General features: G+C 48.2%; 1 protein-coding gene across 1 annotated transcript in view; it reads left to right on the top strand.

The window, feature by feature from the left end:
- Positions 1-15,437, top strand: part of LOC119432548 (neprilysin-4-like) — an 811,607-nt gene that overhangs the window by 114,982 nt on the left and 681,188 nt on the right. The window contains exon 3 of the mRNA XM_049658290.1: positions 12,986-13,084. Within this exon, the coding sequence (XP_049514247.1) occupies positions 12,986-13,084 (99 nt within the window). The remainder of the gene's footprint in view (positions 1-12,985; positions 13,085-15,437) is intronic.

Raw genomic sequence — 15,437 nt, 5'->3', positions numbered from 1 at the left:
CAAATTACAATCCGACGCTACCATGTCTGGAGGGTGTGGTAAGTGGTACTTCACATTTTTTTCTGACGGATTTTACGTTGAGGAATTCAATTTTGCTCACTAACGCCTATTTGCCACACAGAGGGCCTGCGCGATCGCGTTGGTTCAGGGTGATTTTCTCAGCCACGGACGCTGGCGCGCCGCGCCAACGTCGAATTTTCTGCGACGTGTACCCTTAGCGCGGTCGCGTTAAAATGCTTATTGCAGTCCATTACACAGCGTGTTGGACTTGAAGATTATGAAAAGGCATTTGATTCAGTAGAGATACCAGCAGTCATAGAGGCATTGCGTAATCAAGGAGTACAGGAGGCATACGTGAATATCTTAGCAAACATCTACAAGGATTCCACAGCTACCTTGGTTTTCCACAAGAAAAGTAGAAAGTTACCTATCAAGAAAGGGGTCAGGCAAGGAGACACAATCTCTCCAATGCTATTCACTGCATGCTTAGAAGAAGTATTCAAGCTCTTAGACTGGGAAGGCTTAGGAGTGAGGATCAACGGCGAATATCTCAGCAACCTTCGGTTTGCAGATCACATTGTTCTATTCAGCAACAATGGAGACGAATTACAACAAATGATTGAGGACCTTAATCGAGAAAGTGTAAGAATTGGGTTGAAGATGAATATGCAGAATACAAAGATAATGTTCAATAGCCTGGCAAGAGCACAAGATTTCAGGATCGCCAGTCAGCCTCTAGAGTCTGTAAAGGAGTACGTTTATCTAGGTCAATTAGTCACAGGGGACCCTGATCACGAGAAAGAAATTTACAGGAGAATAAAATTGGGTTGGAGTGCATACGGCAGGCATTACCAAATCCTGACTGGGAGCTTACCACTGTTGTTGAAAAGAAAAGTGTACAATCATTGCATTCTACCGGTGCTAACATATGGGGCAGAAACTTGGAGGTTAACAAAAAAGCTCGAGAACAAGTTAAGGACCGCACAAAGAGCGATGGAACGAAAATCTTAGGACTAACGTTAAGAGACAGGAAGAGAGCGGTGTGAATCAGAGAACAAACGGAGATAGCCTATATTCTAGTTGACATTAAGCGGAAGAAATGGAGCTGGGCAGGCCATGTAATGCGTAGGATGGATAACCGGTGGACCATTAGGGTTACAGAATGGATACCAAGAGAAGGGAAGCGCAGTCGAGGTCGGCAGAAAACCATATGGGATGATGAAGTTAGGAAATTTGCAGGCGCAAGTTGGAATACGCTAGCGCAAGACAGGGGTAATTGGAGATCGCAGGGAGAAGCCTTCGTCCTGCAGTGGACATAAAAATATAGGCTGATGATGATGATGATGGACTTGAAGTGCTCAAACCGCCGTCATTTACATGAGGCACACCGACTTAGGTTGGACTGCCGCAACGGTGATATGCCACTGAAAGCAAGAATACCATGACCAGGACCCTCAGGCTTCGCTGGCCTAATTACAGTTGTAGGTAACAGGAAGCCACGCCTCTTGGCGTCACTTCGCCTGCTCAGATTTTCTTCAATGCAAGGTTGCGGCAACTGCAATAGCGTTTCACGAGCGGCAGCGACGAGTTTGTGTTAACCAAAGTAGGTAGGTTTAGAAGAATGTTTCCTGCGCCCCGCTCCCCTCTTCTCGTGGCTGGAATCGCAAGAGCGAATACACTGACCTCTAAGCGACGAGCTCGTGAGCGGACAGGTGACTCTGTTCCGCTAGAGAGCGCGTCCCGAGCGTGGCTGTCCAGACCAATGGAAATACAAAATGACTGCGCCACCTTTACGCGTCTGCTGATCAGCTCAGGAGTAGCTTAGAGTATTACAACGAAAGCTGATATGGCCTCATTACAATAGCCGTTTCGGTTGGCAATGGTGTCTGCCGCCGCCGCCACCTTCGCTGCCGGTGTCCGGCGTCTGTATCATCTATCGCAGGGAATGAGAAAAAAATCACAGCATATCCACGGGGTGAATGATGATGAGTGGGCGAAGCTCCGGAGGGAATCATCGGATCTCCCGCTTAAGGGGACGCTAGCACAAACGCGTTAGAGACGTGCAGTACTCTCTAGTAAGGGGGAGCGGCCACAGCGTCTTACGCAGCCATTTACACATGCCGGAACGTGCACCGCGTTTGCCGACGCCATCACATGACTGCTGAGAGAGTATACCCCCCGTATTCATAAACGCTCCTCGACTTGAACTTGACTTGCCACCGCCTTGGGCAGCGCGTTCGAAACGCGTTGAAGGTAAGGCGGAGAGGCCACAGCGTCTTACACCAGCTTCTTACACGGGCCGTAACGCGCTAGCACAACGCGTTAGAAACGCGCTAGAAACGCGGCCTTTCGTTAATGTTGGGTATTTATTGCCATCGTGGTGCTTGTGTCTATGTGTGCTTCGTGGCGTAGTGGGCTAACGCCGCGCGCTCGGAAGCGAGGGGTCCCTGGTTCGATTCCGCGCTACGGACGCAACTTCGGAATTTTTTTTCTCATTTTTCTCAGACTGGTTACACACTACTACTACGACGAGGGACGAACGGGTGCCGCTTTAAGGAGCTTCGCCCCTAAAAAAATCACAGCATATCCACGGGGTGAATGACGATGAGTGGGCGAAGCTCCGGAGGGAATCATCGGATCTCCCGCTTAAGGGGACGCTAGCACAAACGCGTTAGAAACGTGCAGTACTCTCTAGTAAGGGGGAGCGGCCACAGCGTCTTACGCAGCCATTTACACATGCCGGAACGTGCACCGCATTTGCCGATGCCATCACATGACTGCTGAGAGAGTATACCCCTCGTATTCATAAACGCTCCTCGACTTGAACTTGACTTGCCACCGCCTTGGGCAGCGCGTTCGAAACGCGTTGAAGGTAAGGCGGAGAGGCCACAGCGTCTTACACCAGCTTCTTACACGGGCCGTAACGCGCTAGCACAAACGCGCTAGCACAAACGCGTTAGAAACGCGGCCTTTCGTTAATGTTGGGTATTTATTGCCATCGTGGTGCGTGTGTCTATGTGCGCTTCGTGGCGTAGTGGTTAGCACCGCGCGTTCGGAAGCGAGGGGTCCCTGGTTTGATTCCGCGGTACGGACACAACTTTCGGAATTATTTTTTCATAAAACGCCGGAAACGTTCTCCGGAAGCCGGAAGCTGGCTTCCGGAACCGGAACCGGAAGTGGAAACGGAAGCGGAACCGGAAGTGGAACCGGAAGCGGAAGTCGGCTTCCGGTTATACTATACGTATACATATATATGTATATATGGGTATACATACATATACGGACACACAACGCCACCTATTAAGCAATTCATAAAATCTCACAAGGCACTACCTTGGAGGTAAACAATGGCTGCTACTGGAAATGAGAGACAGCAGAAGTCGGCTTTTAGCTAACACTTACACTTCTACTTCTACTAACGTTTCCTACTGGAACACGCCAATGGCTGCTAATGGGGAATGAGAGACAAGAATTCGGCTTTTAGTTAACGCGCACGCTGCGAATTTTTTATTGTTCAACAACGCACAGGAGAAATCTCCCACCGGCACCACCTTGCAGGTCAAAGCGTAAGACTGGTTACGCACTACGACTACGACGAGGGACGAACGGGTGCCGCTTTAAGGAGCTTCGCCCCTAAAATACGTAGTTTCTACCGCAATCGAACCCATGCCTGCTGCGCCGGAGTTGACTACTGTACCCACACAGCTACGCTAGTGCTTGCTAGCTTGCAGCGGAAAAGTGCCCTATAAACGCGTCCTAGCGCGCGAGGAGGCACGCGATGTGACATGCGCGTCGCGTAGCGTCGATAAGTGCGCACTTTAGAGAAGAGTAGTTAGACAAGGTATGAGTAAGAAAATAAGTTTAAATATGTATACGAGAATGCTAGAAAAAATATATATTGTGTACCTGGGTAAATTAAGCTGGCTAGGTGACGCATTTCAAAGCGAATCCCAATAAATCATCATCATGGCCATCATTAGCATGGTATTTTGCCACTTGTCTTGCGATATGAGGTGCGCGCCGCCTAGCGTGGATGCGTGCACACTTTGCATTTCAGATGGATTATAGTACACCAGGTAGAACGCCATATAGCAGAGGCACAGGTAGTGGTACGAGGTACTTCGAGTAAGTTTGAGGAAGAATGAAAAGTTTAATGGAATGTATACAATAATGCTAGAAATTATATATATATATATATATATATATATATATATATATATATAATTTCTAGCATTATTGGTACATTCCTCATTACAATATATATATATATATATATATATCTATATAGTGTAATGAGGAGAAACACAGAGACAGCACCCGTTCCTGGGCTGGCTGTTCTATATACTGCCTCGTCGTCTTCCTCTCTCTGTCCGCGCCCACAGTCCGAGCGCCCGAGCGTAGGTGCGTCTTTTTCTTCATTACAATATATATATATATATATATATATATATATATATATTGTGTAACTGATAAAATCAAGCTGGCTACCTGGCTATGTCACGGCCGAGAATCAAAGAGGATGCCAATGAATCATCATCATCATCGTCATTAGCATCGTATCGTGCCACTTGGCATGAGATGTGAAATTCGCGCCATGCAGCGTCTATGCGTGCGCCTTTTGCATTGCAGTTGCATATTATTACAACAGGTGGCATGCCATGTAGCAGTTACGTAGAGAGCCTACATGTTGCGCAGGTAGCGGTACAAGGTAGAAGTCTTAAAGAAGAAAAAGACGATTATGGACATGTATCAATATTGCTGCAATGTAAAACATGTATGGCATACCTGAATAATTCAAGCAGGCTATGTGACTGATTGCCACCGTGCCGTATCAAAGGGAATGACATTAAATCATCATCACCATAATTTCCCTCGTATCATGCCATTTGACACGCGATTTGACATGCACGCCGCGTAGCGCCGATACGTGCATACTTTGCGTTGCAGTTCCGTTATATTCCACCAGGTGTCCTGCAGGACATGTAGCAATTACTTATAGCACTAGCATGCTGCATGTAGCTGGACCCGGTTAATTCAAGATGTCAGAGATGTTACATGTGTGCCACGTATTCTAGGTACCTGTGTTTACTCTTGGGTGCACGTTATGGCACCTCCTCGGAAGGTACGAACCGCTGCTCAAGAAGCGAATCGTAGAGCAGGTAACATCGGGCACCAGGTAACATCGGGCTCAGCAGACCGCTGTGCAGAGAGAAGCACAAGCCACATTTCGCCGTAGACACAGGGCGGACAGTATGGACCGTTCTCGTCAGAACGACACGAAAAGACTTCCCCGCGAAGACCTCCTAGTTCATGGTGCCGAAAATGGAGGTCCTATGGAGCCGCTCCTTCAGCTTACGCTGTGACTGTGCTGCATGTGCCGCGCAGACCTGTGACTTCTTAACGCGGCAGCGTTAAGGCCAACCTCCATGAAGCGAAAACACGACGCACTTTCGGTGGTTGCCGCTCGGCGACGGCCGCCCGCCGCCCGACTAGAGTGTACTAGAATACGGTCTGGTACACTCTAGCCCGACGTCAAAAAGTGGCTGTTCGCCGCCGATTCACTCCCTCCAGATATTCGCCGCCCAGCCGGAAGTCGTAGGGCGCAGCTGAGAGCGTGGACCAATCGGACCACAGCACAGAGGTTGGCTTCCGTCGGTCACCCGTCGGCGGGAGTTTTGGTTGTGCACGCTTGGATACTGTTGGGCTATTTCCTCCCTTCGCTTCAAACGCATGTTTTCCAGCGCCGTTTCTCCTCCTTGTTTGTTCTGCCTCAATGTTCTAGTAAATAATATGCGGTCACTGCTTGTTTTGTTTACTCTATGTAGTTAGAGGCTTCGCTTCCTGATGGTGCTCTGCCCATGCTTACCCGCAACATGATGCTTTGCGTACCGCCGTGTTTTGGAAAGATTGACGTTTGCAAGGTGTAGATGACTGGCAAATCCCAGAAAAACGTGAGCTGAAGCATCGCGTAGGGGCGGCATATGGGCGGCTCGCTACTTTAAGAGACAAAAGAGAACCTTCTCGCAAGCTACGTATGGGACCCCCCATTTCGGCATGCGCCTTTTGCATGCCCTTTGCCCGGCTCTCGCGACGGAGCGCAACTACAATAGTCAAAATCGGTGCCACCTGTGTGGTTACTCGCGAGGGGGTGAGGGGCTAAACCTCTTCCCCAAGTGGCGAAAATTACGGCGCGACAGCAGGGGTGCAGCGTTAGGTGGTGCGTGCCGGGTTTGTCGGGATCTTTTTTTTTTCTGAAAAAGTCGGTTGACTACAACTGTTGCAGTGACGACTGTGGCTGCCAGCGATGCATCGCCACCTCTCTTCTTGCTTTTGTTATGCAGCAACCTCTTTTTGCACTGGAGAAAATGGTTTAGACGGACGACTGCCATGTCCATTGTCACATATTAGCTTTCCGTGTTTCCTCAATGGCAGGACAGGGTCGAAAGCGGCAGCTGACGGGAGAAATACTCAGCTGTTGCTGAGCGGAGCGAGCCGTAAACAAACGAGGGATAGTATCCGCGAAATACCGAAGTGTCGGGTAAAATAATTGCAACATAGACAGCTTCCGGCTAACAGCGAACACTTATGTACGCCCTTTTTCAGGTTACTTGCCTTATTTTACGTGCAAAAACATTGGTTAGGCGCATTTTCGCCTCCTGCTTTCATTCGCCAACGTCGCTTTCGTAGCCTAGCTGGTCGGGCCACAATGACTCCTGGCGAGCTGCGTCGACCGCACGGTCGGCGACGTTCGCCCGCTCTTGGTTGCATGGAGTGTGGTGGGACGAATATGCGGCGGCGCTTCGCGCTAGATTTTTCGGCACGTTAAATTATTTCGTCGCGATAGTTCGCTGCATGGAGCTTGGCCTTTAAGGACCCCGTGTCGCAGAAAGTCCGGCGTCGGTGTCGGCATAAGCGCCGGTGCCCGTGAAGGTGAAAATAATCCCGAAGCACCCCGACCACGCAGGCCCTCCGCGTGACGCAAGGTGTTAGTGAACAAACATTGAATTTCTCAGAGTAAAATCCATCAGAAAAATGGAAAAGTATGACTTAACCACAACCTACACACATTATGGCGTCGGTTTGTAATTTGAATGTACGAGAAAACATAGAAACTTAAACACAAACCCCTTTTCCACCATACCAACAGCGGTGCGCTCGGCTAGGTTACTTGCGAAAATCCTATCCAGATGGCGCTCGCGTCCTCGGCAAGACAAATTGCGACTTACCTGCCTAATGCGTTTTTGACATTAGCGCGCGTCGTGGCAATAGCAAACAATTATTTAAAAATTAAAAAAAAGGTCCTAGGGCCTTCAGATTTTAATATAAGACGAATTTTATTGATCCTGAAAAAGCGTCTTCCCAGCAATGCATTTCTGCTCAAAAGTGAAGGCGACTTTAATGGGATCGGTGTAAGCTTGGTCTTTGTCAGCTGGCTTTCCCACGTTCTGTGTTGTAGTGAAGCCTACTCAGGCCCGATAACGCTATCGTGTTCCACTCTTAAATCGAAGCTTAAGCGTCCTCCAATTTTTTGTCACAGTGGCAATGATCACGAAGCGCTTTTGACAGCTACTTCGCTGCATCACCGCTTCGTGTGACATTACACGCGGGTTTAGAAGTAAAAAAAAATAATACAAAGTGCCTTCTTTGAGGGTTATCGTAACATAAATTGCTAAAATAAACAAAAATACACCGCATGCAACTGATGAATCTAAATTTGCTATACACTCTTTGTTGTTGTGCCGTCTTCTACGATCAAGTGCTGGAGTAAGCTCTACTTCATGCCCGCCGCACACGTTGAACGTTCAGGAAAAACCGATTCTTTCACCTTCCTACCGCTGCAATGGAGTGCGTGTGTGTGAGTGGAGCAGATAGCAGAATACGTTCTACTAAATATGTATTGCACGTGCTTGTACGAAACTAGTGCCTGTGATTAATAGGCGTCCACTTTTGGCGGCTGTATGCAGGGCTAATTGGATGCCAATCACCGACAACCGTTTGATGTTTATTATTCAAGAGTAAGTTGTACTTATGCTGATGCCAGGGCCATTGAGTGAACATATCTATTCTTGGCATTTTGCAACGTGTGTGTGTGAATTAATTTAACGTGCCGAAAAATCTAGCGCGAAGCGCCGCCGCATATTCGTCCCACCACACTCCATGCAACCAAGAGCGGGCGAACGTCGCCGACCGTGCGGTCGACGCAGCTCGCCAGGAGTCATTGTGGCCCGACCAGCTAGGCTACGAAAGCGACGTTGGCAAATGAAAGCAGGAGGCGAAAATGCGCCTAACCATGGGCAAAACTTTCTTTGATGGCAAAACTGGTTCCTTTATGCTTAGAGACGCATGCCAGCAGCCGGTCATTATGTTCAATGATGCAAAAGTTCATAAACAAAATGCACTTGTGTTAATCCGGTGCACGGCATAACAGATGAGCTTGCCAAATTTCTTGAGTTGAAAACGATATCTTGAGATTAAAGAAGAAAAATAGAACATGCATTTTCTTCTCTCTTATTCCAAGTCTAGTTTGTAGAATGAGGCACACTAAATATTGAAAGTTTCTTTCCTCTCGATCTGTTAACTGTAACTTGTAGCTTTAACTGAGTCATCTCCCGGGAAGTATTGTCAATTGCTGGACTTTCCTCGGTACTGAAATATTCATTGTGGTTGATCGTAAGCGCGTAGCCTTCTAGTATAATGAATTTGCTAAGTAGATCTTGCCGCAATGCCATAAGGGTAATCTGCCTTTCCCGGGTGGCCTGTTTCTCTTCTAAAAAGCGCGTTTGACCAAGTTCAAGTCAACACCCCCCCCTTCCACTCCTGAACAACCTCGTAAGCATTTCCGATGCTTTCACTATCAGTGATAATAGCACACCGACGCTGTACGTGGCCATGAGCAGGAATGGCCTTGCTCTCAATGCTTTTCGAGAGCGATATTAAGCATTTGGTGGTCATAAGAAATCATAGAAAGAACATCCTTCTTAATACAAACAGAGAACTGGGGAAGAACACGGCGATCAAACGATAAATAGAGCTGTGATAGCTAGAAGCGTGTTATATATAGAGCTGTGATAGCTGGAAGCGAGTTATAACTAACTTGGCTGTGCAATAATATTAAATAAAACTATGTGGTTTTAAGGGCCAACATCACAGCATGATTACGAGGCGCGCTGTAGTTTCTGACTCCCAAATAAATGTGACCACTTCGTGTTCTTTAAACTGCGGCCTGTACACAGAACGGCGGTTTGTATGCACGATGAGGTCGTTCCCCGGCAGCTATTTGGCGACGTCACGCTTAAAACCACCCCTACGGGATTACACGACCACCTTCAACTAATTCCTCCCGCATAACAATAACATGGACACTTCAAGCGCATTTTATTGCGATAGCAATTATATGGACACTTCAACCGGATTTCTGCCGTCGGCGTCGCCGTCGCCGTCGCCGTGAGGTTCCGTATAGATAAAATCTTCACCGCGCGCCGTATGCCCGAGCGCAAGCGTGCTGGGACGCTCGCACTCAATCCCCCACGCGCAAGCAACGAAGCGGGAAGCCAGCGCCGGAGGGAGCGGGGGGGGGGGGGGGGGGGGCACTTCTACTGTGCCAACAACCGCGCTCGTCGCTCGGCCGCACGGTCTCTTATCTCTCCCGCGCGCAAGCAAGGAAGCGGGAAGCCAGCGCCGGAGGAAGCGGGGGGGGGGGGGGGGGGGGGGGGAGGGGGGGCGCACTTTTCTTTTGCCAACAACCGCGCTCGTCGCTCGCCGCACCGTCTCTTATCTCCACACGGCTCTGACCTTTATGAGCCGTGCATTCGCGGCTCAGTTGCTGTTGAAGCGATAGACCGCACGTACCTTCGCCCGCAGCGGCGTATGCTTGCTGCCAGCGTTTTGACAGTCGTTGTCTGCAGTCATTCAGTGTGATCTCTTCATGTTTGTTTGTGCGCGCTCACACCACGCTTGTTCATTCAGTTAGTAATAGTCGGGTCACATTTTCCAACGCACGCTACACATGTAATGCTGCCCGGATCGGCAGTGCAGCGCTACAGGTGTGTCCCTTCGCACGCGCGCTGCCCACGGGAAGCGCTTCTCATCAACACCACCGTTTCACACGCGCCTTCTCGTGGTCATCGAGTCTCTCTTCATGTCGGTCTACTTACGCCGCAGCACACCTGCTTACTTAATCAGCTCATGTTTACTACAATTCATATTGTTACCAAAGCCGCTCACCTTACTTCGTATGACATTGCTGTGTTGCTATCGCATTCATTGCTTCGCCGTTAGGGCGAAACTGTGACATTTTTTCCCGTCGTCGTCGCAGCGTCGCTGTGATGTTCTGTGTAATGCCAAAAGGCGATAACACCGTCGCCGCGCGCTGGATGTTGTATGGGCGAGCGAAAGCGCGCAAGGGAAGCTGGAGATCGCTGCTCAATCTCGTGCGCGCAATGGAGGTAAGCGAGGAGGAAACGCGGCGTCTTCCGTCGCGCGGAAGGTCCCGGTGGGGGGAGGGGGGGAAGAAAAAGGGACCGGCGTTCTACTTGAGCAGCAACGGCGTTTTGTGCAGCTGGGCGCGGTCGCGCGGGCCATGTCTTGAAGGCGATCGACCTTGGGGGCATAGTATAGGTGCGCCGACGGCTCATACCTTTGTGCGTGCTGTGTTCTCGCCGCTCAGTTTGCCTTGAAGGGACAGAAAGCACGAATGTCACTTCGCTCGCTGCTGCTGGGGCGCTTCGTCACGCCAGCGTTTTGACAGCGAGTGTCCGCGGTCATCGAGTGTTATGTGCTCATGCTTTCTGTGCGCGCTAACACCATTCTTGTTAATTTAGCTTATAAGCGAATGTTTTGAAGTTGACAGGAACGATAAAGCTACTATCCTTACTTTGTAAAGGTGTCCGATAATTTGCTATCGCAATCGATGCTTCGCGTTTCAGGTAAAACTTCCAATTTTTATTTGCGCAAAATGTTCTCTTCACAGTGTGCTCGCACATATATTTCGAGGTCGAAGTGTCCTATTACAAGGTAAGCTGTTATGGGCTCATTACAATAGCCGTTTCGGTTCGCGATGATGCCGCCGGCATTGGGCCATAACCGCTATCGCCGGAAATGTGAAAAAAGTACGTGTGTCCCGTTGGAATAGAACCCGCACCCGCTACGTGGGAGTCAGATACTCTACCACTGAGCAACGCAAGCGCTTGATATCGGGCGGCGGAAAATGCCCTATAAGGCAAGCGCCCAGGGGCAGACGACCCGAGCCTCCGCCAGTGTGATGGCGCCATCTAGGTAAGGTGCCCGAAAACGCACCAGGCGTTTACAGGCGTAAGCGTTTGCGTGCGCAGGCGCAGACGACGATATGCGATTTAGACGAGGCGCACAATCAACGCGCTCCCGAGCTGCCGAGCCTCCGCAAAGTATGGTGACGCCATCTAGTTAAGGTGCCCGCAAACGCGGCGCGCCCAACATGTAAGTTGCAGTTGTAAGGCTTGATCTGGCTCCGCAGTCTGCTGTGCATAGAGCATTACAAGCCGCAGCTCACCGTCGATGCCGGGCGGACAGTTCTACTGACTGCTGCGAAGACCCTGTTGTGCGTGGTGCCCAAATTAGAGCTATTCTTGAACCGCTCCACCAGCTTACGCTGTAGCTGTGCTGCGTGTGCCGCGCAGGCCTGCGACTTCTTTTTGAAGTACATTTCTATACTCAATCCGACTAGCTCAAAAATATTTCCTTTCGGTGCGGCAATGGTGCAGACATGTCGAACGAATTCAAACAAATTCCTTTTACTGCGCATGGTCCCGCAACGGTTCGTTTTTTTAAATGCGCCACCTTATTCACCCACATTGCGTATATCTGCGGCCGTGATTCCGCTATCAATTCGTCCTGGTACATTCTTTATCTTGGGTGTTTCGCACTAACTGCTGTGGTAGCCCAGTGTTTATGGGGTTGCACGGTTCATGTCATGGTCGCGGGTTCGATTTCGGCCGCATCGGCCTACCTTTGATTGGGGCGAAATGGAAAAACGTTACGCTACCTTGATTTGGGCGAGTTGGTTCATTTCGACAGTGTTCGTAAAACACGCTGAAGACGAAGACGACAGGAGCCTGTCGAGTGTGTTGCTGTCGTCTTTCTCTTTCGTGCGTTTTACGAACACCGTCAAGTTGGAAAAAAATCTCGTGTACCGTCATTTACCGTACGTTAATTACTTGCAATTGGTCAAAAATAATTCGAAAGCCCCCACTGCAGCGCGCCTGATAATTACACCGCGCTTTTGGCACGCACCAACGCTATGGGTAATGTTAGTATTAAAAATGTTACCAATGCGTGAAAAAACATATTTGGTAGTTCTGAGCCTTTTATTGACCATCACAATGCTTCAACATGTTACGGTTAAGATCTGATAGCAAAGAAGCGTACCACATAATATATACGACTGCCAGAGCATACTGGTTCGCTAAAAGGTGGTTAGAACTGTAACACTGTTCACTCCCGCAGTCAAATATAATATTCATCAAGACAGGAGAGGCGTTTGGGTGCCTCCCGTTCCTGTGTTCTAAATGCTTCCTTTCGATGCATGCGAGCTATGAATCGATAACTATCAATCAACTCCACTAAGGGGAAGTCCTGTATAAAATAGCACCGAAAGGAGCAATAAGAAAGAAAATGCGCTTGACATGAGCTTCATTGGGCTGCCTACTTACTTTCATTCTACAAACTATGATGACATGCACTGGCAAGCCCTCATAAAACGGTGCACCACGAAAAATTATTAAAAAATACTAATAGTGATCAACATACCGTATTGGCGAAGCAGTCGACTGACCAGGACAAAGTGGAGATACACGCGAATACACGACACTACACGACACTACACTTTGTCCTGGTCAGTGCGCTGCCTCTACAATACGATGTGATGATTAATCACCAACTCGCCCAACTTTCCGGATTACTCAACTAACAGTTTTGTAATGTAATAGTGATGAAATAACTTTCGTTTCAGGTGGAAACCATTGCACGCAGAATGAAAGAGGCGTTCAATGAAACGCTTCAAAACAACGGCTGGATCGACAATACGACGCGAGATGTATTACAGAAAAAGGTAGGAGAACCGCCATCCAACTGCTATGCCAGAAATATTATAGAAAATGTTAAATTTCTTCCATGATATTTTTGTGGTCAATCTTTGAAACCATCGAGTGTGATGGGCGTTTTTTACGTTTCTAACTGACACAGTGCTTGGAACAAAGGGGTGCGGTCACGCAAAATGCAAGCACGTCTGAAACAAAGGCACACTTACTTGAAATGGTATTATGTACCCATGTATTTGCTGAAATGAATGAAAAAATAGGATAAGGAATGGGCGCAAAATGGTTGTGACATCTTATTTTGTAAAATTACTAAAATATAGCAGTAGCAGTGGAAATGAAAATCGCACATTACGCAGATGTTCGCGATTCTGCAAGATGACGCCAAAAATGTCGTAGAAGTTAAGACCGAGAGACCAAAAACGTGTGTTTTTTTCTGAAGGTTTATTTTCTACTTATCATTCTATGACTAATAGCCACAATAGAGATAAATGTTTCATAGACCGGAAGGCCTTCAATATGTTGTAGTGCGGCTGATTGTAAAAAAAATCTCAAAATTCATGCTTTCTTTACTTCTTGAAGCTAAACATTTGCACAGAATTACTTGTCTGGTTAGGGAAATTGATTAAGAGTTAGAGATTGACTCCAACCAAATAAGCAAATTTATTAGCCCGACGTTTCCAAGCCAACTCGGCTCCTTCTTCAGGGAGTGTTCCTCGGAGGTGGTGGTGTGCCGCTTTTAAAAGGTACATCGTAATAGAGGAGACGAAGGGGGAGAGAGCGTAAAGTGGGGAGACACTAGACAGGGCACCTGTTCTTGACAGACGAAAGAGGGGTAGGGGGGGGGGGGGGGGGGGGGGGGTGGCTGCGGCGTCGCTGGCTGCACCTCTTTCGTCTGTCAAGAACAGGTGCCCTGTCACGTGCCTCCCCACCTTACGCTGTCTCCCCCTTCCTCTCCTTTCTTACGATGGACCTATTTAAACACGGCACACTGCCACCTCCGAAGAATACCCCCTGAAGAAGGAGCCGAATTGGTTTCGAAACGTCGGGCTACTAAATTTCCTTATTTGGTTGGAGTCAATCTCTAAGTCTTAATCTCTAAGTCTTTCTTTACTTCTATAAAGCCCGAGCAAAAATACAAATCTATGGTGACACATTGAGAAAGCTGGAGCAAACAGGGTTAATGTTGCATTCATTTACTCTCTAGTAATCATAAAACAGATGGCAAAATAAAGGCAACACGCAACAGTCGGATAGCAATAACTCATGAATTTGTCAGATTGCCAGAACAACTTTCTTACCCTATAAAGTAAGTTTTTTGACTGCAATAAAATTTTAAACTTAAGGCACTCTAAATTACGGCAATACAATGTTTAGTTTAAAATATGCAGATAAGATGCGGCTCGATTAGGAGTAACTTCCGCATTTATATGAATAACAGTAAAACTCTGTTAGGTTTTGACTATTTTGTTTAATGGCTACCAAACATATTTTGAACGTAATCCTCGTCGTTATATAGCTGAGCGTTGCCATTTTTTATTAAACATGCTAATAGATATGCCGCTAAATATTTTACATACTTAGGCTCGCTGGAACGGAAACGTATCCGGGAAAGCAGCGCCGATTACGCAGACCTCACTACCCTGCACTTTATCACTTCTCCACACTCAGGAGACCTGGTGGTACAGTGCCTCGCAGGAAGCATGTTCAGGTACTCTTTGTATCGCGATTAGCATTCTTTGCCGACTTGAGCCAGTTTGAGTGTATCTATTCATACGGCGTCTTAGGCCGACCCAACTGCCCCAAGTTGTTGACCAGCTTGGGCCACAACGTGTCTGCTCATGGTCGTGATGCTGTCGAGATCGTTTTGTCGTCGTCATTCTAGCTTTGCAATCTAACTGTCCTAATGCCGTCGTTGTCATGCCATCATCGTCTTACAGTCGTCGTCATACTATTGTCGCCATGTCATCTTCGGCACGATGATGCAGATGCTTCTTGCCAGTAGCTAGCTGCAGCTTTCTGTTATCGAAAGTGGCGGAACATGTCACCACCATAATGGAGGTAGTGAGTCAACACCTGACAGCTCCTACAGTATCCTCGGTTCACTTTCACGCTGTCTGAATCTATCTCTTTGCAGTATGCGGGCTTGGTGGGGGAGTTCCCATCCATTACTCCACATGCAGAATGTTGGACGGGCTTCGTCCAACGTGATGTCGTTCATCGCATTATCACTCGTGAACAACCGACCCATGCAACATCTCGTACATTTTTGAAGTGAAGCTCCGCATGACGAGGTATGAGTTTGAGCACACGGTGCAGATCGGCATCAATAGGCGTGCCGTACCAGTGGGCCTCTTTTATTATGCA

The sequence above is a fragment of the Dermacentor silvarum genome, chromosome 11 (assembly GCF_013339745.2).
Source record: "Dermacentor silvarum isolate Dsil-2018 chromosome 11, BIME_Dsil_1.4, whole genome shotgun sequence".
NCBI classification, from domain to species: domain Eukaryota; kingdom Metazoa; phylum Arthropoda; class Arachnida; order Ixodida; family Ixodidae; genus Dermacentor; species Dermacentor silvarum.
The sequence above is the reverse complement of the archived record's forward strand: the minus strand, read 5'-3'. Positions and strand labels throughout refer to the sequence as shown.